This window comes from Lithobates pipiens, unplaced genomic scaffold, assembly GCF_037356315.1.
Source record: "Lithobates pipiens isolate NorthernLeopardFrog02 unplaced genomic scaffold, aLitPip1_a1.2 Scaffold_18, whole genome shotgun sequence".
NCBI classification, from domain to species: Eukaryota; Metazoa; Chordata; class Amphibia; order Anura; family Ranidae; genus Lithobates; species Lithobates pipiens.
The window spans coordinates 444,362,559-444,387,865 of record NW_027507758.1 but is presented as its reverse complement, the minus strand read 5'-3'; the positions used below and the strand labels follow the sequence as shown (position 1 = coordinate 444,387,865).

The 25,307-nt window shown below is 44.1% G+C and overlaps 1 protein-coding gene across 1 annotated transcript in view; it reads right to left on the bottom strand.

Annotated features, from left to right (window-relative positions):
- The window catches only part of PFN2 (profilin 2), a 97,416-nt gene extending 78,053 nt beyond the window's left edge, over positions 1-19,363 (bottom strand). The window contains exon 1 of the mRNA XM_077488187.1: positions 19,041-19,363. Within this exon, the coding sequence (XP_077344313.1) occupies positions 19,041-19,172 (132 nt within the window). The 5' untranslated portion in view covers positions 19,173-19,363. The remainder of the gene's footprint in view (positions 1-19,040) is intronic.
- Positions 19,364-25,307: the final 5,944 nt, after the last annotated feature.

Here is a 25,307-nt window from a genome sequence, read left to right as displayed (position 1 = left end):
CGCAGTGCCGAATCACAAAAAGTGGTCTGGTCTTAAGCCAGCAAAATGCTCCGGTCTAAAAGTGGTTAACCTTTAGGCCTCTCTTTCATAATAATGTTTTGAACCAATAACAAGAGCGTGGTAACGAGGATCCAAGATAATTGTATGTTTAAGGTGTTGTCGCACACTACATTGTAGTCCCCAAGTTCTAAGCGATAACAAAAGTTTCATACACAAGGATCTGAAAATATAGCAGTACTCCCATGACATACACAGTGCAATGAAATGATCCATATAGAGAACATTTGTGCAGGATTGAAAACCAGAAGGCCAGTAGATGATAGATGGTCTTGGTTGCAATGAAGATTTTGGAGGTTTGCACTGGCAGCACGCCAAAAAAAGTCCTGCAAACCGCATCTTTGCAGCACTGTAGGAGTGGTGTATATACTGCTCCTAAAGCTCCCCTGCCCATTGAAATCAATAGGCAGCTCCGCTGAACCGCCAGCATAGTGCCGCTGCAGCTGCGCTTTGCGGGCGGTATTAACCCTTTTCGGCTGCTAGCAGGGGTTAAAAGCGCCCCACTAGCGGCCCAAAAACCTCTGCAAAAACGGCGGTAGAGTGCTGCTAAAAATAGCGGCACTTTACCACGGATGTCCCCAACTCCTCAGTGTAAAAGCAGACGAAGAAACGATTAACCAACCCTGCTTTAAAACAGAGATGACTAAACCCAACTGCAGTGCACATATGCAACATGTTTGTGGTGAAACTAAACCTTGGTAATGTATTTCCAGAAAGAACTAATGAATTATAGACACAGCTGTATTGGCAGGAGCACACTTGCTATACTCATTAGAAGAGTTGTGACATGAGGATGCTAAATATCTGCCAGCTTTCCCACTCATTTTAAATGAACGATCCTCAATTTTTAACTCAAATACAACCAGCCAGTGGAATGCCATATTAGACTATGTTATGGGACAGGAAACTACCAAATGTGTAATCACAGGACCTGGTCGTAAGGCACAGATGTCTTGAGCAGGGCCAGCTGTCAGAATACAATAGCCACAGCAGGAGATTTGTCCACCCAGCGTGGAGATAGTGGAATTGGTTAGTTTCAGTTAGTGTATGGCGACCTTAGACAAGAAGAAAATCCAGGGCCTCCAAACTACTGTGTCCCTATGCAATACCTGAAAGGTGTCACAGAGGCGATGGCTACAAGAAAAACCTACTTGTGGGAGCGAGTAGAGAGGAATGTCTCTTATAGGCCTTAGAAGTAAAGAGAAAACCAGATTAAGATCCCACAGAGTAAAACGAGAGAGAACAAGAGGGAACCATCTAGGAATATTTCTGGACAAAGGTCTTAAAATAGTATGAAACCATCAAATTTTTCTATTGTAAATGGTTCTCTTTCACAGATGCAACCTCAAGCATAAACATTTTTGACGAATATATGCTAGTTTTTTTTACTAGGCGTCACTTGCTTTTCATACATTTCGTCATTGAACTTCTGGTTGGGGGGTTACTAAAGAGGGCACGTGATCAGCACAGTAGTTGGGTGTCTCATTCCCTAAGAAAACAGCTCTTGTTTTCTAGTGCTACTGTAATGTCATATTTTGCTCCCCATCATAGAATGCTCCGGAAGTGACGTTGCGGCCAGAAATTTAGCACTGCACATGCGCGATGCATTCCAAATGCTTGCACCATGCGTTCCAGAGGGTTTCCGACAATGTAGTTCAGTGAAACCGTCAGATAATGTCACGGGAGTGAGGGGAGGTAATCGTGACATTAACTTTAGACAGAGCAGAGAGCGGCAGAGAGAGAGAGCAGGTAACTGTGGCTCAGGGAGGGGATTACCTCCCCTCACTTCTCTGACATTATCTGACTGTTTCACTGGTCTGCATTGTTGCAAATCATTTCCGGAGCATTCTGTGATGGGGAGCAAAATATGACACTACACCCCTCCCCCAGGCCAGTCAACTTCAGATTTTATGTTTAATCCCTTTACCAAGGCGTAAACTTACACAAATGCCCTGTCCAGGAATCTGGTGTGCTCTCAGCAGAGGCTGATGTGCATATACAAGGGTGGCTCCATAAGGCCTTACAAAGTAGTAGAGCCACCCTCAAGATGGAACTAGAGCTGAGGAAAAAAACTCCAAGGCAGAATACAAACAAATGGTAACTCACCAAGAAGCCCAGAACAAACATCGCACATCTTGCAATATGCCGCTACATATCAGATTTTACCATGAGGATTTAAAGAGGAAGTAAACCCTGATGAGTTTACTTCCTCTTTCATTCCCTGCAAAGGTAAAGCATAATGGACTACTATGTATTGCATAGTAGTCCATTATGTGTCACTTACCTGACAGGAGCCAGCGATATCACCGCTGTCCCCTGTAGTCCTGCACATCCATCTTCTCGGTGGGTCTCGCTGCTCCGCCGCTGTCATTCGGCAAAGCCGCAATGACGTCACTCCCGTGCATGCGCACGGGAGCCGCCACTCGCGGCACATCGCAGTTGACCGCGCCGCGCTCAGTGCGCCTGCTGTCTACGGTGCATGCGCCGTAGACAGCGGTGCCTGTCTTTCGCCAAATATCTCCTAAACCGTGTAGGTTTAGGAGATATTTCTTGGACCTACAGGTAAGCCTTAATCTAGGCTTACCTGTAGGTCAAAGTTGGTTTTAAGGGTTTACAACCACTTTAAATCAAGGAGTAAGATACAAATGGTCTCCAAAGCAAGATAGACAGGAAAGAAACCTAACACTTGATAGCCAAACACTGGTCTAGGCTTGGCTGTAGAAAGGGAAGGATTAATCTCATGGAAAAGCTTCTAGGGTGGAAGCCCCAACACTCACACAAAGTGAACAATGCCTTCCATGTCTGACAATAAACCTTACAAGAAGTAACTAGTAGCATAATTGAAACGCAGCGTCAGCAATCAAAGCAACACCTGATCTACAATAGCCATGTGGTTAAAGCCAGCAATAACAAAAGGTCCTTGTGATTTGGAAGTTTATCTCAATCCTGATAAACAGAAGGAGGAAGTTTAAAGGCAGGAAAGGTATAGATCAGCATGTGCTGATCCCATGGAGCCACCAGAGCATCCACTGTTTAAAGCGGAACTTCAGTCATTTTTTCATTTTTCTATCTATTAAATCTTCTGCCCTTGTTATTTTAACTTTGGATAGTAAAATATTTTTTTTCTGCCAGTAAATAGCCAATACAGCCCACATCCTCCTTCTTGTCTGGTAAAAAGCCTAGGCTTATGACATCATACACAGCTCTCTCTCGTGAGAGTTTGGCAGGAAGGGAGGGGGATGAGTCATAAGTGGGCCAAAAAGAGCTGCAGAGGTGGAGGTGTGTCTCTGTGTAAATCCAGGAAGTGAAAAGGCAGCTGCTTCAGCTTCCCAGTTAAAATGGCTGCAGCCAGACTTAGTGAAGGGAGATATCTGCAGCATATTTGGAAAGTACAGAATCACAGTATATATAAAATAATTTGCAAAGTGGTTGGAGGGAAGCTTCAGAATGGCAAAGATGTTTTTATTACAAATTATGTAAGTAGAATGCAGTTCTTTAACAAATAAAAAATGTAAAACATCAAAAAGTTAAACACCAGATGTGTATACTTTAAAGTACAATGCCAACGCCCCTCCTAAATACATACCTGAGCCCAATCTTGATCAGCAACGTTCAGGAGCCGAGGCTCACTCGGCCCTCTTTGGCTCAGATACAGCAGCATGAGTCAGTGACAAGGGAGCGGGGGGGGGGGGGTGGAGCCCCGCTCTGTTTTCTCCTTTGGACACACAGCGCAGGGCTTGGGAGTGAGCACACGAGTGCCCCCATAGAAAATGGCTTGCTATGGGGGCACTCAGCAGGGAGGGAAACAAGGGAAGAGGGGAAAAGAAAAAGGAGAAAAAAGGGAAGGAAAGAGGGAAAGCGAAAAATTGTGTTGATCTCTGTGTACAATAATATAAAGATGCAATCAGTGCAATAAAACAAAAAATGACATGCAAGCTGAACACTAATACATCTTCAAATAAATCCATAAATGTATATATAAAAAAAAGGAGTGCAGCGCAATATATCAATAAAAGATAAAATCAAAGTCCCAGTTAAGAACAGATGAACCACAAATCCCAGAAGAGGTGAACAGGAATTTTCCACATGTTTGGAAAAGAATCTGGGAGTACAATTCTGAAGTAACAATCTCCCAACCTCCAAAATTACCACTTCGCTCACCTCATGGACCCCTGAACTAACAGGCAGAACAAGCGTAGATCCCTCACAAGGGTAAATTATAGGAGATAACTGGTGGTTCCAATACGATACACCAGAGTACAAAACCAGGACCATATAATATAAAAGAAATCTAAGTGCTTTCCGTATCAAAATCCAAAGGTTTATTAAATGAAAAATTCCTACTCGCAAAATAACAGCTTGCTGTGTATGGAATTAGGATGGCAGCGGGTGACGTCAACTGAACGTAGCTCCTCCCCCATACGCATTACGTTCATCAGAACTTCCTCAGTGGGGTGGAGCTACAGCATCACCCAACATCACATAAATACACTCTGTTGCCTTAACAGACGTCGGAAGCAAGCAGCAAATACTGCAGCTCCGGACTAATTATAGCTAAAAGCCTGTCAGCGCTACAAGCATCGGACAGACAAGAAAGCCTCTTACTAAAGAGCATGAGAGATCTGAGACAAGCGGTCCAGTTGCCCAGAAAGGAAAAACATATATAAACCGAAACAGACACTTATCAGCACCTTCTTCTATCACTATATCAAATAATCCTAAAATACAGAATACCACAGTGAGCCATTACTGTGCCCCATACAAATCCTTTAAAGCGGAGGTCCACCCTAAAATGGACCTCCGCTCATCAGAACCCCCCCCCCCTCCGGCGCCACAATCGGCACCTTTCAGGGGGGAGGGGGGTGCAGTTACCTGGATAATCCAGGTAACTGCACCCACTTCCGGGCTAGCTCTCTGCGGAACGAGCGTAGGTTACGCCCCCGTTCCGCAAGCGCCCGCCCCCTTCAGCAAGTGCCCCGCTGCCTGCTAGGAAACACACAGCTCCCAGAGGCAGCGGGGACCGTCCGGATTGCGCCGCGCGGCTCGCGCATGCGCAGTAGGGAACCGGGAAATGAAGCCGAAAGGCTCCATTTCCTGATTCCCATACCCAAGATGGCGGCGGGACCCGGCATCCGAGCGAGCGATCGGCTTCGGGTGCCGACATCGCGGGCGCGCTGGACAGGTAAGTGTCACTATTTAAAAGTCAGCAGCTGCAGTATTTGTAGCTGCTGGCTTTTAAAAAAAAAAAAAAAAACGCGGAGTCCCGGTGGACTCCCGCTTTAAGGATCGGTACACAAATAAGGACCACAGTAAATAGAATTGTAAAACTATATAAAAATGGGTACAACACTGACCCCTAGAGGGTTTATCAAAATATTAACCCGCATATACGCTTTAAATCCCTATGAACAATGAATTGTGCACCCGCTGCCATCCTTTACAGAAAGAATTACCAACATATAAATTACAAATATATAAAAAAAGAATACATAAAAGAATCATCTATAAGAAATAAAGCAATTTAAATCAAAATCTACACTTAATCCTTCAGGCGTTAAAATGTTTGCTTCAAAAATCCAAAAAGACTCTCTTTGGCTAAGATGACGAATATAGTCCCCCCCCCCATTGTCTATTAACCCACCTTTTCTATACCCCAAAACTTCAGACCTCTGGGGTCCCTATCATTGCACAACCTAAAGTGTTTAGAGACACTATGTTGTTGATTTACAAAAACTGGAGTGTGCACTCTCCAGATTTAGTAAATCAACCCCTATGGGTCCTCAAACCCTTCTTAATATGGACGTGCTCCCCTATATGAACATTCAGGGGTCTAGATGTTCTGCCTATAAACTGGAGTCCACAAGTGCACTCCAACATATGGACTACCCCCTGCGTGCTGCACGTAATCAGATTCTTTATCTGATACTTTTTGTTAGTGGAAGTAGATGTGAAATCCTTCTGCTTTTTCACATTGGTCCTACACTGTTTACATGCTGGACAACATCCACAAGCATAACAGCCAGATCCTATTCTCTTTAAACAAGGGTGGATCCATGACCCCAGGAGCAATAAGGTCTCAAAGTAGAGGCTCGCTTATAAAGTAATTGGGGACGGGGAGGGAGAACTGTTCCCAAAACCCTATACTTTAATACTTTCCAATGTTTAGTAACAATTTTTTCAAACTGTTTATATTGGATTTTATAATCTAAAACAAATTTATATTCATGTTTAGTTACTCTATTACAGGGATCCTCAAACTATGGCCCTCCAGCTGTTGTGAAACTACACATCCCATGAGGCATTGTAAAACTCTGACATTTACAGATATGACTAGGCATGGTGGGAATTGTAGTTCCTGAACAACTGGAGGGCCATAGTTTGAAGACCCATGCTCTATTACTTTATTAGCAGAATCAGACACCAAAATATTCCCATCAAGGTCCCCATCCTACCAACCTTGTTTTCAATCCAATCTCTTTGATAACCCTTCTGTTGAAATCTTTGGGCTAAAACATGGGATTGGGCCATAAAATAAACTTCAGGGGAGCAGTTTCGCCTCAGGCGAATAAACTGACCCCTCAGAATATTACATAAGCATGCCTTATGATGGCAACTATCGGGAGGGATATACCCAGTTCGATCAGTTGGTTTCAAAAAGATTTGTGTCCTGAATTGGACTCCTTCCTTCTAGATTTCCAGGTCAAGGAACACCATATGCTGAGTGTTGATGTTCTACGAGGGAAATCTTTTTGTTGTTGTTATTTAACTTTGACATAAGGGCTTCAAGACTACACATGCCCCCATCCCAAATCATAATGAGATCGTCTATGTACCGTTTGTAGCACATTAATTGACTGGGGCAGTCCTGAAAGACACTCTCCTCCTCCCAAAGGGTTATGAATAAATTTGCCGCACTGGGAGCAAATCTGGCCCCTGTGGCAACACTCATAATCTGGATGAAGAATTGCCTGTCATACCAAAAATAGTTTCTAGTGAGACAAAACTCCAAGCACTGTAATAAAAAGTCTTCTATTTGTAAGGACAGATCTGTGTACAAACTTTTCAAGAACCCTTTCAAAAGGACACAGAACACAGGTACCATTTTATATACTGTATATTGTGTGAATACCTAAGAACCAACGGGCCATTATTGCTGTAGTAAACCAAATCAGTTCAAATAGAAGACTGTAGGCCCCTAAACCTTTAATTAGTCCCCATCGTTCATGAAAGAATCAGCTTTTCAACTTGCAAGCATACAGTTAAAAAATAAATATGGTCCTCATTACACCAGTAAAATGCCAAACACAAATACAGCAAAACCTAGAGTCTGTAGGACGTATTCCCTGGATATTTGTTTGGCAAGGAGTTCAACTGTTAAGTCAGCTATTTTAAATATGAAACCAAATATGTACCAGTCCAGGAATCACATGCTTAAAAGAAATACTGTATATTTGGCAGTGTTACAATAACTCTATTGGACTGGTAAATTTTCTAGACACCACATCTCAAATCATATCCAAAGAACAAAAACTTGTATTATCAACAGTACATTTATAGCAAAACATACCACGTTTATTAAAATTATTATTTTATTACAAAGGAAGAAAAAAAAAATAACTTAAAAGATTCCAGGTTCAGACAAACACATATACACCAAATTAGGGATGGACAAATCCCAGTTGGCAGGTGGCCATCATGACAGAAATGCATTTGAGCATTTTAGGGTATTGTTGGCTGCAACTCTAGGAGCCTCCACTAGACAGTAGACACAAGATTTCCACAATCAGTCACTAAATACCCAAAAGTGGATGTGACTTATGCAGAACAAAATCGTTAATACAGTGTTACAGAAGACTTGCAATTTTTTTACTCAGGTCTCCTTGGGTTTCTGTTGTACGAGAGAGAATGCATATGGGGAGAGAGAGAGAGAGAGTGCGAGAGAGCATATGGGTCAGTACTAAGAGAGAGAGAGAACATATGGGTCAGTACTATGTGAGCAAGAGAGCATATGGGTCAGGAGAGAAAGAGAGAGAGAGAGAGCATATGGGTCAGTACTATGAGAAAGAGAGAGCATATGGGTCAGTACTATGTGAGCAAGAGAGCATATGGGTCAGGAGAGAGAGAGAGAGAGCATATAGGTCAGTACTATGAGAAAGAGAGCATATGGGTCAGTACTATGTGAGCAAGAGAGCATATGGGTCAGGAGAGAGAGAGAGAGAGCATATGGGTCAGTACTATGAGAAAGAGAGAGCATATGGGTCAGTACTATGAGAAAGAGAGAGCATATGGGTCAGTACTATGAGAAAGAGAGAGCATATGGGTCAGTACTATGTGAGCAAGAGAGCATATGGGTCAGTACTATGTGAGCAAGAGAGCATATGGGTCAGGAGAGAGAGAGAGAGAGAACGAGAGAGAGCATATGGGTCAGTACTATGAGAAAGAGAGAGCATATGGGTCAGTACTATGTGAGCAAGAGAGCATATGGGTCAGGAGAGAGAGAGAGAGAGAGAGAGAGAGAGCATATAGGTCAGTACTATGAGAAAGAGAGAGCATATGGGTCAGTACTATGTGAGCAAGAGAGCATATGGGTCAGGAGAGAGAGAGAGAGAGCATATGGGTCAGTACTATGAGAAAGAGAGCATATGGGTCAGTACTATGTGAGCAAGAGAGCATATGGGTCAGTACTATGTGAGCAAGAGAGCATATGGGTCAGGAGAGAGAGAGAGAGAGAGAGAGAGAGCATATGGGTCAGTACTATGAGAAAGAGAAAGCATATGGGTCAGTACTATGTGAGCAAGAGAGCATATGTGTCAGTACTATGTGAGCAAGAGCATATATGAGTCAATACTAAGAGTATATATGGGTCAGTACTATGACAGTAAGAGTATATACGGGTCAGTACTATGACAGTAAGAGTATATATGGGTCAGTACGAAGAGTATATATGGGTCAGTACTATGACAGTAAGAGTATATATGGGTCAGTACTATGACAGTAAGGCCCCTTTCACACATGCGGACATTATGTCCGTATTTAATCCATCCGTTTGCGGATGAAATACGGACATACATGCATTCCTATGGGATAGCGGGTGTCAGCGGGTGAACATCCACAGACACCCGCTATCGTCCGCCTCCGCGATTGTCCGATTCTGCAGACGGAGGAAAATCCTATTTTTCTATCCATCTGCAGAGCGGATCAGACGGTTCGTGTTCATCCGATTCCCCATAGAGGAGAGCGGAGAGCTGACAGGGCGGTCCCTGCACAGTGTTATCCGCCGGCTCAGCGGGGACAACGGAGCGATCCCCGCTGAGCAAGCAGATCATCACAGGACGGATCATTACTGATCCGTCCCATGTGAAAGGGGCCTTACAAATATTCAGGTTGCATCATGAAACATGGTCAAATCCCCTAGGACACCCCCTTCTTAACCTGAAACACAGATTTCTTCACCCAGAGTGGCCTTTTTTTCCCCCATTTGAACTTAGCTGTACAGACAGAGCCCCACACAGTTGCAGCCCCAGCACTTCTATTCTTCCTCCTGCCCCATAACCATTGGTACAGAGGTAGGACTGGAAGTATAGCCTAGAGGTAGGACAGGAAGCTGTGCATTGCACTAGGGATGCACTGATCATGGCTGTGACACTTTGCAGGTGTTAGTGTAAAAACAAAATTATTAAATTAAAAAAAAATTTCATTAATGTGGGTGCATTTATTATGTATTTAGAAAAGGTAAAGTATGCCATTAATGTACAATTATAGATATGCCCCCTATGCCTCCTAACAAAGCCGAATGTAATCTGAAAAACGTGTGGAGAACTGCACTCATCCCACCTCAAAAATCAGCTTCTACTGAGTGGAAATATTTTTTACATTCAGGAATATAACGATATTTAAGTCCACTGAGCAGGAGGGGGGGTAAGCTTATACGTAGGCAGCAATTTTATATTTGTTATATTAATGTCCCATTGATAATACAAGAATTTGTTCTTTAGAAGTATCCTTAGCACAAAAAAAAAAAAAGAAACAAAGCCTCACAAAGCCACACTCCAACACGTGACAGAATTTCAGAAGGGCTGAGATTCCTAACATTTAACCAATGAAATGCCACTCGTGTCTTATGGCAGTGTTCCAGAGACAAGCGGCTGCTCAATGAAAGCCATGTGTAGATTGAAATAATTACTGCAAGACAAAAGACTGCAGCATACTGCACTCAACTGTCTCTGCATTGTTAGGTAAAAGTACTGAGCTTCGGTGAGATCAACCAGTGCCTATGGCTTGGGGGAAGAAAGCGTAGGCCTCCTAAATAACCGCACAGTCATTCCAGGCCCGCTTATTCCATAATCAACACGCCAGGCCCAGCAAATGTTTCTCTATGCATGTGCTTCATCTGTTAGGGAGGACCACAAAACCTTGTCAAGGTGATGTTTGTGGCAATCCTACAATGAAGCCGGCTCAGTCAGTTCAAAAAAGCAATTACTAGTGTATGTGTCCATTACAAATCATTAGCATAAGTAGCAGTATAAAAAATGCTCCATTTTATCCTTGTATTACACCTTTTTTTTTTTTTTACTAAGAGCTAATTCAGACAGGCATTTGTTTTCACATATGCATCCACCCAGAGCTGAGTGAAGGCAGTCTATGGAAGTGGATGCAGATGCAGCAGCTGCACGGACACAGCCACGCGTCAAAATCTGACAGGGGTCTGAGCAAGTGGCTCTGAACAGTGTGCGTTCAGGGACGTGCATCCACTTCCACATGCCAAGGGACCACTGCCTCTGAAAACAAACCGTATGTGTGACAGCACACAGCTGAAAGAGGCCTAACTGCAATTTTACCATCAATTCATCCTTTAACCTGATTTACTTCTGTGTGCAACTGAACTGAAACATAAGAGTGTCATGCATGAAACCAAGTACTGTCCAGAAGAATCCTACAAGGCCATTTTGGACAACAACAAAAAAATGATGCAATACTTTGCGATCAGGGAAAAACACTAGGTAGTAGCATCCAGAACCCTATAAATGAAACCCCACACATTCTAAAATACTAGCAAGCATATAAGTAGAGTCTATACAAATTCCTGTTGTGCTGCCTGACTGCTGGCCATCCACAATTCTCTGGATTCCCTGCATGCTTTGCAGCTTCTCTTCTGTGGTTTACTTTCACATTCTAAAGGACTACATATCCCATGGTACCTTGCAAGTAATCATTCCTGTACTGACTCCACCTCCTAAAACTCCTCCTCTCAGCACCTCTGTAGTTCAGAAGGCAGGCTCTGTGAATGTGACACACTATTGCCTACTCACAGGGCATAGTGAATACTTGTCACAGAATTCCAAAAAGTAAATGGATCTTCAAAGTTTACAAACTTCAATATCATTCAGAATAACCGGAGTAGGCTAAACATAATCTAAATACTGTGGGGAAATTAATATGGCCATAGCTATGCTTTAAAATGCTGATATAGTTATAGATATGGCAGGAAAAATAAAAATAGACAACGGAATGTAAAAATTAGACCTATTTGGCTTAGTTCACCAAGCTTTACACAAAAATTAACATATGTCAGTGAATTGAGCCCATTGCTAAAACATAAAATGACCTGGGATCTTTAAAGTTTTACTAAACCCAGGACCCTGCATTCACTATATCTGGTCTCCCACAATACACAGAACATGGAAATGCAATTATTTTAGTAAATATAAACTGCTAAAGAACTTTTTTCATCAGCAGTATATAGTAGCCTTGTGACTTCTATCACTGTCCAGCCGAACACTGGTTAAGAAGTTTTCGTTCTCCCCTGATTGACCTACGAGGCTGCATGATACCTGACCCTCTGTCTGGACAGTGCTGATTGGCCCCATGCTGATAACATGCACCTTCCCAAAAAAAAAAACACTTTCTAGCAATACACACCAAACTGAGCATGTGCAGGGTGCCACCAGGGCTCGGTACTACCAGGAAATAGATTGGGGACTGTGGTAAAGGGGGAGGAACAGAGAAGACAGGATCAAGCAGCCTTTTTACACAATGCAGTATAAACCCCTTAGATTCCACAGTGAGTATAATAAGCATTCTTTACTGCATAACAAAGTCTGATTTTACTTTTGTAGTAACACACTAAAGTTGGCAATGCACCATACAATCTGATTGTACAATCTCTTTTAGATCTACCATCAACTATGTAGTGCATGGGCCTCTTGATCAGATACAAACTGAACGGATTGTCTACAAGATTCTATGAATAATCTACAATCTAATTGCATAGTGTATGGCCAGCTTAAGTTTGAGAATCCCAACCTCTGAATACACTTCAGAATGCTGCTTCCTCAAACTTGCACCCTGGGTAGAAAAGCATGCACTCTGTGTAGCTCACATACACTGTTCAGAAGGGGCAGTGTGGGAAGGAGGGGGAAGCCAGGACATTGCTTGCTGCCCAGTTATCTTTCTTTAAATGAACACGTAGGAGCCAGCCAGAACCATACATGCAAAGGTGGCTTTTTACATTTGTGGATTTAGTAATACTTTTAAAAGATCGTCCCTTTTACCGAAAATGTACTGAAATACCTTGGTGCAGCACGGTCATAGCAAAGACTGACTCTTCCAACAACTGATACACAAGTCACTTCGCAGGTTTACAGATGTAAAATTGTCCCCCCTCCCTTACATAAAAAATGCACCTACACATTTCAGATCATGTAAAAATGTTTTCTACTTTGATTAATCTAAGGTTTACTTTCACTTGGCTGCAGAAAAAAATGTGTGTCAGCTACAGCAGTGTAATATGAGCTTTCAGAAGGCCTGAAGGACCTTTAGCAGTGAAGGTATGACAGCACCAGCCATCTATGGCACAAATTGATGTTGAGAGGGATCTAAAAGTAAACGGTTTTTAACTTCATGCATTCTTTACAGTGAAGTAAAAAAACATTTCAATTTTAGCTACCTACCAAAGCTTCCCCTTAAAGTGTTACTAAACCCAGTAATATGAAAAGAGTTCATCTGCCCACCCACATTTCCCAAAGCTTATAAATCTTTTTACATTAAAATACTGCCACTATATACCTTTTTGGCTGATCTGTATACTGCAGTTACATGATATCCTGCTGAGTTTGTCCAGAGCTGTGTGTTCAGGTAGGAGATAGTTCCAGTATAGCCTGTATACACACCCACATGTGTGATGTCAATATCATGTGACCTGGATAGCTCTGAGAACAAGGAAATGTTCTCTCCAGAATAAACGACACAACTGAGCATGTGCAGGTCGGCTACCCTGCCTGTGTTAGCTGGCCTTCCCCAGCTAGGCAGTGCAGGAGGGAAGAATCTGTGCATACAGGATAAAACAGCCTTTTTACACAATGCTGAGGATTAACCCCTTAAGTTCCACAGTGAGTATAACAAACATGCTATTCTGCATATACAGACTGATTTTACTGTTGTGGGTTTAGTAACATTTTAAGTACTTACCTGAGCCTGATCTCGATACAGCACTGTGCCCGAGAGCAGCATCACTGCACTTGCTCTCTTCACAGGACATGGAGGTAGGAGTGGGAACCATTGGCTCATGACAATCAAATCCTGTGAGCAAAGAGTGGAGGTAGGGGCCGAGCCACACTGTGCCTCAATAGACGCACACAGCCTGGCTCAGGGTTGAACCATGTCTGCCCCCATAGCAAGCGCTTGTTATGGGGAAGACATGGAGGAGGAGGAGTCTGGAGCACAATCAGGGGACCCCAGACACCATGTTCATTATTTTAAGAAGGAAAAAAAGTAATGTTACAACTGTGATTGTAAGCCTATTTTTTTTCCATTTATTGAAAATAAAAAAAATCATACTTACCTGCTCTGTGCATTAACTCTTCTTCTGGAGACCCCAACAGCATTCTCCTGCTCCCTCCCCGCAGGATGTGACTGACAGCAGCAGGAATCAATGGCTCCCGCTGCTGCCCGAGTCTCCTGTGAGAGTAGAAAGTGAAGAGAGAAGAGCTGCAGCTGGGCACTGTACTGGATCACTGACAGGCTCAGATAAGTGTTTCAGGAGGGAACCATTAGTGGGGTGTGCATCAAAGCAAGGAATGCATTAAGGTGAAAAAAAAAACCCTTGGCCTTTAGAACTACTTTAAGTTTCTTTCATCCCATAGGAACCTCCAATACAAGGTTCAACTTCATAGCAAATTTTGCAGTGCAGTCAAGGGTTTCTAGTAGGTTAGAAGTTATGGTGCAGTGTGGACAAATGTGTGGATTTGTAGGCAAGGGAGAGTGCACTGTACATATACAGATTTGTGAAGAAGGGAGAGTGCACTGCACATGTGTAGATTTGTGAATGAGGGCGAGCACTTTGCATATTTGTGGATGAGGGAGAGCGTGCTGCGCATGTACAGTTTTGTGGAGAAGAGAGAATGCACTACACATATCCAGACTGGTGGACAAGGGGGAGCACATTGTATATGTGCACATCCGTGAATAAGGGACAGCACACTGCACATATGCAAATTTGTGGATGATGGAGAGTGTGCTGCCTATGTACAGATTTGTGGACGAGGGAGAATGCACTGCGCATGTTCAGACTGGTGGACAAGGGGGAGCACACTGTATATGTGCAGATCCATGGATAAGGGACAGCACACTGCACATGTGCAGATTTGTGGACACATCAGAGCAAACTGTACATGTACAGATTTGTGGATGAGGGAGATCACACTGCTCATGTCCAGTTATGTGGACAAGGACGGGCAGACTTTGCATGTGCGGGTGAGCAATACAGCAGCTCCACTCTTGCTCCTGTGATGATAGAGGTGTGCGAACAAATCATTCATCCTAGTGTATAGGCAGGATGGTGCTAATCACTCAGAATGCTTCTTTTATTGCTTTGCAGACACTGCAGTTGGCCAACAGGGTTGTAATGGTGCAGTGTGGACAAATGTGTGGATTTGTAGGCAAGGGAGAGTGCACCGTACATACAATTTCTCTACACTGTACAATGATTTGTACCCTACTGGGGAACCTTGACTGGACTGCAAAATTCACTACTGAGGTGAAATAACCCTTTAACTAATCATCACTCTATTAAAAAGCAACTGAAACCTCTGGAGGTATAAATTAGCCTGTCTAAACATTTGTACCTCCAGAGGAACCCTTGAAATAATTGTCATGTCTAGGAGAACCCCTAAGGCCAAGTTCTCATGTTTACATCTCTGTGTGGGTGCATTTTAACAGGCACAGCTGCCCATTCATTTGAATTCATTGGTGCTGAGGCACCATGAAGGGTTGTGCACCCAAAAACTTTGTTTTTTCACATGTTTGGGGTGGCATTAAGAACTAATGGTACCTCAGTGCATCTGGTAAAGATTGGTGTGTAACTCTAAACTAAAAAAAAAAAAAAAAAAAAAAAACAGAAGGCGCACCAGCCTTGCGCATTACCTTTGCGACAATTTATAATAATAAAAAAAAAAGTATGCATTATACTCTCATAAAATGAATGTATCTACCAAGATGTATGTAAAGTCCACCAGATGCTCTACCCAGCACAGTCTGCTGGCCATTGTCAGTCGTGGAGTTTTAAATTTAAACTGACGCATTTCAGGGGATCCCCTTTTCCTCAGAGCTAAATTTGGAGTGCAGGTATGGCAAATATGATCCAAAAGTCCCATGTGACCTCTAATTTGGGCCCCTCCCTTCAATGGGCAGGCTGATGAAATCAAGTCATACGAGTGCACACGTGAGAACAAATCACTTATAATGACATAACATCAGGATCATGCATCATACATACATACATATATATATAGTCTGTAGAAAAAAATACACAAGTATTCGGCACTGAACCCTCAAGCATTGAAGCACTGTGTCTCATATACTTATGGTAAATATGCAGAAGTCCAGATCAATTGGCATGTCCCAAAGGGGGCTGTACATTATTCCAGTAAAACATTGTCAGTGTGTTGCACAGCGCCATTTTGGACAAGCCAGTTGGTCTGGACTTCTACATATTTACCATAAGTATACTCCATTGTGCCAATTGCCACTTTTCGTCTTAGAGTTCTTTTTGAGTTTCCCTGACCTGTTGTGAGTGGCAACACAGCCAAGGTGGTGGATAAACCAGTGGTGACAAGCATTTTTTCCACCAACTGTAAAGCAACTTCTAAAGCACAGGAGTATTAGTTTTCTCTTCATGTTGAAAGAGTATTGTGTGTTGGTTGCAAGTACAAAATGTGTGTGAATTACACGTCTCATGATCTGCCTATGTGGAAACCTAAACTTATAAAAATAATTCATGGGGGAGTAAGGAGGGAAAATGCCGCTTATGATTGATGTAGATGGAAGAATGCAATGCTCACAGACCACTAAAAAGATGATCCGTGTCACATCGCTGACTCTTTCAAGTGGTGTTGGCCCTAGGGTTGCCACCTCATCCCTTTTAGCCCCGTTCACATCGAGCCGATTTGACATGTCAAATCTCATGCCAAATTGGAGCCTATTGCTGACAAGGGCACCGTCTGAAACAGTGCAATGTCGATTTCCAAAAGTAGTTCCTACACTACTTTTGATGACTTCGGGTTCAATTTCAACAGACATCAGTGCATGAACCTGCACCAATGTTTTTAACATTGCCCCTGAACTCCCACTGAAATGCAGGATTGAAATCGATGTCAAACTGCCTTCAATGTAAATGAGGGCTTAAACCTGAACACATATGAATTACACAGGTTCTTAGGCTAATTTAATACAGATAAGGCCCCAAGTGAATTTAATTACTATCTTATTTAGCCACAGAACCTGTGTAATTGATATGTGTTTGGGTTTGAGGCTGGGTTCACACTATTGCGAATCGGATGCAGTTTATCTCCACATCCAATTCGCATAGCAGGAGATTGTGACCGGCTCTGTATGGAACCGGTTGACATCTCTGGAGCAGCTCAGTTGAAAACTGCACAGGAGTCCTGTGTGTGTTTTGGTCCATTTCAGCCAAACATTTGGGCTGAAATCAGACCTGAAACAGTGAATGGCAATGCACCGGACTCCTGCTGTGAGACATTGCGTGTTCTAGTGTGAACCCAGCCTAAAGGAATGAGGTGGCAGCCCTGGAACTATGCAGACAACATCAGAAAGAAGGTCAATCAGCCACAGCTCCAGGAACCCCAACAACCTCTGGAGGAACCCCCATTGGTGTAGACCAGGGTTTCTCAACAAGGGTTCCATGGAAGCCTAAGTTTCCTCCAGAGGTTGCTAGGGGTTCCTTGAGCAATTTCTTCCTCTCCGATAAGAAATCACTGACAATGAGGTTTTTATCTATCTGTAAGGATGTGGTTCTTCTCAATGAACACACGTGTGAGGAGCACTCTTCCCATTGACCATCACACGTGTGAGGAGCACTCTTCCCATTGACCATCACACGTGTGAGGAGCACTCTTCCCATTGACCATCACACGTGTGAGGAGCACTCTTCCCATTGACCATCACACGTGTGAGGAGCACTCTTCCCATTGACCATCACACGTGTGAGGAGCACTCTTCCCATTGACCATCACACGTGTGAGGAGCACTCTTCCCATTGACCATCACACGTGTGAGGAGCACTCTTCCCATTGACCATCACACGTGTGAGGAGCACTCTTCCCATTGACCATCACACGTGTGAGGAGCACTCTTCCCATTGACCATCACACGTGTGAGGAGCACTCTTCCCATTGACCATCACACGTGTGAGGAGCACTCTTCCCATTGACCATCACACGTGTGAGGAGCACTCTTCCCAATGACCATCACACGTGTGAGGAGCACTCTTCCCAATGACCATCACACGTGTGAGGAGCACTCTTCCCAATGACCATCACACGTGTGAGGAGCACTCTTCCCAATGACCATCACACGTGTGAGGAGCACTCTTCCCAATGACCATCACACGTGTGAGGAGCACTCTTCCCAATGACCATCACACGTGTGAGGAGCACTCTTCCCAATGACCATCACACGTGTGAGGAGCACTCTTCCCAATGACCATCACACGTGTGAGGAGCACTCTTCCCAATGACCATCACACGTGTGAGGAGCACTCTTCCCATTGACCATCACACGTGTGAGGAGCACTCTTCCCATTGACCATCACACGTGTGAGGAGCACTCTTCCCATTGACCATCACACATGTGAGGAGCACTCTTCCCATTGACCATCACACGTGTGAGGAGCACTCTTCCCAATGACCATCACACGTGTGAGGAGCACTCTTCCCAATGACCATCACACGTGTGAGGAGCACTCTTCCCAATGACTATCACACGAATGTGTCAGGAGTTGTAGATCTACTCATCCTTAGCAGGGGTTCCCTGAGACAGGAAAGTTATTTAGAGGGTTCTTCCATGCTGGGATGTCAAGAATGGCTGGCGTAGACATTGAATACGTCCAATTCCCTGGATAGTATTAAATGACAGCCATATAAAATGAAATGACCGGAGAGACAAAGTGCAGCCCCCTGCCCACCACACAGGTCCTGGCTCTACGCCTTCCAGAACGCCCCCCCTGACAGGACACAATGAAATGAGAGCAGAATGGTGAACATGGTGCTCTGTGAGGGTGTCACACAAGGTGGGGGTGTCCCCGCATCCTCTGAGGCCTCCTCGTGAAGGATAAAAATCAATGGGAGCACGCCATCTTGCAGAAGAACATGGTGTCAGCGGCGGGGGCGGGATTCATGAAAGCCGCTTACGTCAAATACGTAAATCTCCTAATGACAGTGACCGGGGGCTACGCAAAGCGCTCTCCAGTGAACGCAATGTGCGCCCGGCGGCCTGATGACTGGAAAGACCGGTCCGGCCAGTGTGCCTGACATAGCGGATCCGGGGATGAGCAGAGGATACATAGAGGGAGAAGAGCCGCATGATGAGGGAGGCAGTCCGCGGGGGGAGGGGGAGGAATGGCGCCCGTTATCCCTCATTATGATGATTGCCCGCTCCCGGCAGGTGTACCCCACACACTCCGCACTTACCGTCAGCGTCTGGAAGAAGCCCCCGGGGGTGGTTGCCCAGACGTATTTGGCGTCCACGTATCCGACAATGGCGGCCTCCTGGCAGCTGCCATCGGCCATCAGCATATCCACGTAATCCTGCCAGCCGGACATCTTCAGTGGGGAGGGGGGGCACCGAGAGGGGTGACCGAGAGGTATACCGGTGATGCCGGGGTAGGGAAGAGGGTAGCCGGTGTGAGGGATGAAGCGGCTCCGTCACGGCCGGAGATAATCTGAGCTCCGCCAGCCGGGAGAAGCCAAGGAAATAGGGCAGCGCCCGGGTGTAGCCCCCCTCCCCCTCCACTGCAGATCCCTCCGCCAGCAGCAGCGGAAGGACACTGGCACACCTCCACGTGCAGGCGGCGCATTCCCCATACACTACAGTGCAGGGAGACAGAGCCTACTGAGGAGCGATGTGCGGGACTCTCTGCCCGGCTCCTCAGGGGAACACCCGGACAGCACTACTCGGGGGGATTCTACACAGTGCGGACAGTCAATGGAGGGGAGTGCGGGCCACGGCTCCTCATCCTTTCTATTCTAGTGTCCGGCTCTGACCGGAGAGAATACAACATCACCACCGTCCGATCATCACACTGCGATACCTCATTATCATCCCAATCACCAGAATCATCATAGATCACTATCATCCCAATCACCAGAATCATCATAGACCACTATCATCCCGATCATCATAGATCACTATCATCCCGATCACCAGAATCATCATAGATCACTATCATCCCGATCATCATAGATCACTATCATCCCGATGACCAGAATCATCATACATCGCTATCATCCCAATCACCAAAATTATCATAGATCACTAGAATGATAATCCCTCACTATGATGCTATATCACCACATATATAATATACCTCACTATGAGAATAATAAGACATCACTATGATCCTAAGTCACTAGAATGACAATAGCTCACTACGGCCATAGATCACTGGAATAATACCTCAATATAATCATGGATAACTAGAATATGTCATTATAATCATGGATCACTAGGATTATACCTCACTATGACTATAGATCACTATAATAATACATCACTATGATCATAAATCAATATACTTTTAATATATTACTATGATCCTTTGTCACTAGAATAATAATACCTCACTATGATATGTCACTAGAATAATAATACCTCACTATGATATGTCACTAGAATGATAATACTTCACTATGATCCCTTGTCACTAGAATGAGGATACCTCAGTATGATTATAAAACACTAGAATGATAATGCCTCACTATGATCCTAGATCACCAGAATGATAATACCTCAATATGGTCATAAGTCACTACAATGATAATAGCGCACTATTATATATCACTACAATTATAAGCCCTCACTATGATATATATCACTACAATTATAAGCCCTCACTATGATATATATCACTACAATGATGAAATATCACTATGATATATATCACTACAATGGTGAAATATCACTACGATATATATCACTACAATGATGAAACATCACTACGATATATATCACTACAATGATGAAATATCACTATGATATATATCACTACAATGATAATAGCTCACTATTATATATCACTACAATGATAAGACCTCACTACGATATATATCACTACAATGATTAAATATCCCTATGATACAGCATAAATCTCTAGAATGATAAGACCTCGCTATGATATGTCACTAGACTGATAATACATCACTATAATACTATGGGGCTGATTTACTAAAGCTGGAGGGTGCTAAATCTGGTGCAGCTCTATATAGAAACCAATCAGCCTCCAGTTCTAAAGATTAATTGAACAAGCTGAAGTTAGAATATGATTGGCTACAATGCGCAGCTGTAACTGAATTTTCACTCTCCAATATTAGTAAATTACCCCTATATCACTAGAGCAGTGCTTCTCAACCTCTCTAGTGCCGTGACCCCTTGATAAAATTTCCCAAGTTGTGGGAACCCCTAACAGTAAAAATATTTTCATAGCGTGGGTTGTCAGTACCCAAGATAAGACAAATTAATTTGCGCCTCTAAACCACGGACATTTAGCGCTCCCTGAGTCCCTTCCACTTGTACAATATTAATACCCCTGATGGTACATTTTAGGATGTACCGCTCTTTCTCTTTGTTCTCCTTTCTTTCCCTTTTATCCCTTTCTATCCTAATTTCTTGTTTTTTTCCCCATCCCTCTCTCTGGCCGTTTTTCTTGTTCTTTCTCTTATTCTTTTGCTCCCTTTTTCTTTGTTCTTTCCCCTCTTTTTCCCTCCCTTCTATGTATTCTCTATTTTTTTACTCCTTGGTGGGGGGAATGGGATGAGTGGCAGTGCTGGCAGGGAGTTGGGATGAGTGACAGTTCTGGTGGGGGGTGGGATCAGTGGCAACGCTGGGAGGAGTTCTGATCAGACAACTTAGGTGCTCTTGTTTAAGGTCACCTGCTGATCTGAGAACTGTAGTGGGGACTTTTAATGGCAACTATAATCACAGGTAGTGTTACTCACTGTATCTCTGACTTTGTGGTGTTTCGTAGCAGTGACACCTATACAGAAATCAAGAGATAGTGTCTCCTTCAGCCCCTCCCACTTGGCATTTCTCATCAGTCAGCTGACCTCTAGTCTCTAGCCATGCTGTGAACTGAATGGGCAGCTGCAAAAAGGCTGAGTGGGCAGCCATGGGTTCCAGGAAAACAGCCCAGCTGGGCAGCCACAGGCTCCAGGAACAGCCCTGCTGGGCGGCCACAAAAAGCATGGAAGACCGGTGTGGGCTTCAGGAACAACCCAGGACTCGGTGACCCCTAGCAAATTATCATTCGACCCCCAGGGTGAGAACCACCCCACTAGACTAATACCTCTCTATGATAATAAGTTGATAGAATTAAGTCAATATGATCATAGATCTCTAGAATGATAATACAGGCATACCCCACTTTTAAGTACACAATGAGGTTTATTTACTAAAGCTGGAAAATGCAAAATCAGGCTCACTTCTGCATAGAAACCAATGAGCTTCCAACTCCAGCTTGTTCAATTAAGGTCCGGTAATAAAACCTGGAAGCTCATTGGTTTCTATGCAGAAGTGAGCCTGATTTTGCACTTTCCAGCTTTAATGTAGTAAATAAACCTCATTGTGCACTTAAAAGTGGGGTATGCCTGTACCTCAAATATACATTAAAGTACCAATGCAAGCATCTATCACACTACAAGGAGAGCAGACAAATACATCCAAAAACTAGAAGCACAATTCACTTCCCACACTATAAGTGGTGACCAGTACCTCAGTATAGTACCGGAGTGGAATGCACTTACAGTATAACACTGCAAAAAGCACAGACTAGTAGAACAATATAGTACCAGTGCAATTCACTTGTCACACTGCAGCATGCAAAGACTAGTGTAGCTGTAAAGTACAGTGTAATTCTCTAATACTGCAGAGAGAACAGGCTAGTACAGCTGTATATTATGAGTGCAATTCGGTTATCACACTACAGGGAGCATAGGGTATTGCAGCAGAATAGTACCACTGCAATTCACAGGGATCTCTATGTGTACAGAACATAGTGGAGTATTGGGGTCATCTGGGATCTCTATGTGTACAGTACATAGAGGGGTATTGGGGGATCATCGGGGATCTCTATGTGTACAGTACATAGAAGGGTATTGGGGGGTCATCAGGGATCTCTATGTGTACAGTACATAGAAGGGTATTAGGGGGTCATCGGGGATCTCTATGTGTACAGTACATAGAAGGGTATTGGGGGGTCATTGGGGATCTTTATGTGTACAGTACATAGAGGGGTATTGGGTGGGTCATCTGGGATCTCTATGTGTACAGTACATAGAAGGGTATTGGGGGGTCATCGGGGATCTCTATGTGTACAGTACATAGAAGGGTATTGGGGGGTCATCGGGGATCTTTATGTGTACAGTACATAGAAGGGTATTGGGGGGTCATCGGGGATCTTTATGTGTACAGTACATAGAAGGGTATTAGGGGGTCATCGGGAATCTCTATGTGTACAGTACATAGAAGGGTATTGGGGGGTCATCGGGGATCTTTATGTGTACAGTACATAGAGGGGTATTGGGTGGGTCATCAGGGATCTCTATCTTTACAGTACATAGTGTGGTCACCTTTTCATGGGTAAGTACATGGTGGGTGCTGTTGTAGTTGGTGGGAAGTTAGGACCCCTTATAGCCATGCCATTACTGATCAGTGTTATGAGTGCACAGCACAAGTGGCTCAGTATGTAACACTAGTACAAGTATCCCATTGCATGTTATTTAGTAAATGTACAGGTATTGTGTTGCAGCCTGCTGAGGTCCTCCCAGGGACTGGGCTCTCCATGTATCCTCTCAGTCCTGGGACACTGCAGGGATCCTTTGTCTTGTAATTTGGGGAGTGGGTGGCGGTTGTGATTTATATCCCTTCTGCCATAGATCGGAGGAGGAGGGGAGATAAGGAGGAGTGTGCGGGGAGGAGGCAAGCACACACACAGCAGGGATAGAAGGATGGCTGGAGAAGGCGAGGAAGGTGAATGCTGCAGTGGGCGGGGTCTGAGAGGTGCGAGGACGGAGATTGAAGGGAGGGGGTGTGGCCAGTGTCAGGCGCCCTGTATTGTCATGGTAACAGGATGACTTGCGATGGAGTTGCAGGCTGGTCCATGCTCGCTCTGTCAGGTTTCCCCGGCTCATCCATTGATTTACGTTTATTTGTGTCGTCAAATCTTAGTGCACGGCGCTGGCGTCACAGATCCACTGCTTTTAGGAACTACTTGCAACGTAGTGGTTGCGTTGTACTGAGGTCCGATCTGATTGGCTGTGGCTAGATTTGGTCACAGTGATACACCTAGCAACACTAGTAGCAGGAGAAACTTTTACTTTTTTTCTGTTGGCTAAAAATGTGGCATTGTCTGTAACAGGATTTTTACAGCATCGTCATAGGGAGCAAATGTGAGAGGTGTATGCAGGAGATCTAGTAGATGGAGGGTCTAGCTGCATTGGAAAGGGTAAAGGTTTTACAGCACTATACTAAATGACACAAACAATTCTATGCAGCTATGTATTCTTAAAGCTGAAACTCCGGCCAATTTTGTTTCCACACTCACTGAGGCTGTGCCTGCACTGCACAGGATAACTGCACTTTATTGTCTAGGGCGGTGGTCTCCAAACTGCGGCCCTTTGCTTGCCTTAATCAGGCCCTTGAGATACTATTCCTCCCTCTGACATCAAAAATGTATTATTCCTCCCACTGACATGTAAAAATGTATTATTCCTCCCACTGACACCGATCATGGAGCATACATTCTTCCTCTGACACCAACGATGGAGCACTATTCTTATCACTGACATCAAAGATGGGGCATTATTTCTCCCATGGACACCAACAATGGGGCACTATTCTTCCCACTGATACCAATGATGGGGGCACTAGTCCTCCCACTGACTACAACAATGGGGCACTATTCTTCCCACTGATACCAATGATGGGGGCACTATTCCTCCCACTGACACCAACAATGGGGCACTATTCTTCCCACTGATACCAATGATAGGGGCACTAGTCCTCCCACTGACACCAACAATGGGGCACGAGTCTTCCCACTGATACCAATGATAGGGGCACTAGTCCTCCCACTGACACCAACAATGGAGCACAATTCTTCCCACTGATACCAATGATAGGGGCACTAGTCCTCCCACTGACACCAACAATGGGGCACTATTCCTCCCAAGGATACCAATAATGAGGCACTATTCCTTCCTGACATCATCGCGCCCATAGACCGCATTTGAAATCGAAGACATCAGGAACAGTCCGACACTGGACGTGAGGGAGTCCCGATTTTCATAGAATCGAATGCTCTGTATTTGCTCCCAGACAAAACAAGCAGTTAACCCATGCAGTATGGGCACAGCCCCACTACATGGTAACAAAAACTTTTGACCAGAGTTGGGCTTTAAAGTGTGTCTGAGGTCAAGATGTAAAATCTTGAATTCAGTTCCACGTTGTGTTTCAATCATTTATAACCTACTCCTATTAATATGAACAATCTTGAAGTTTGTAAACTTACTTTGTGAAGATGCCCTGTCAGGTAAATAGCATGTACAGCCATGTGTGGGGATATGCACATAGCACAGCTATGCATCAACACTTGCACATGTATGTTAGCATGGATGAGTGTGCACGTGAGCACAGACATTTTGGTGCCTATTGGCCTATTTAAAATTGTACAGGAGTTCGAAGTG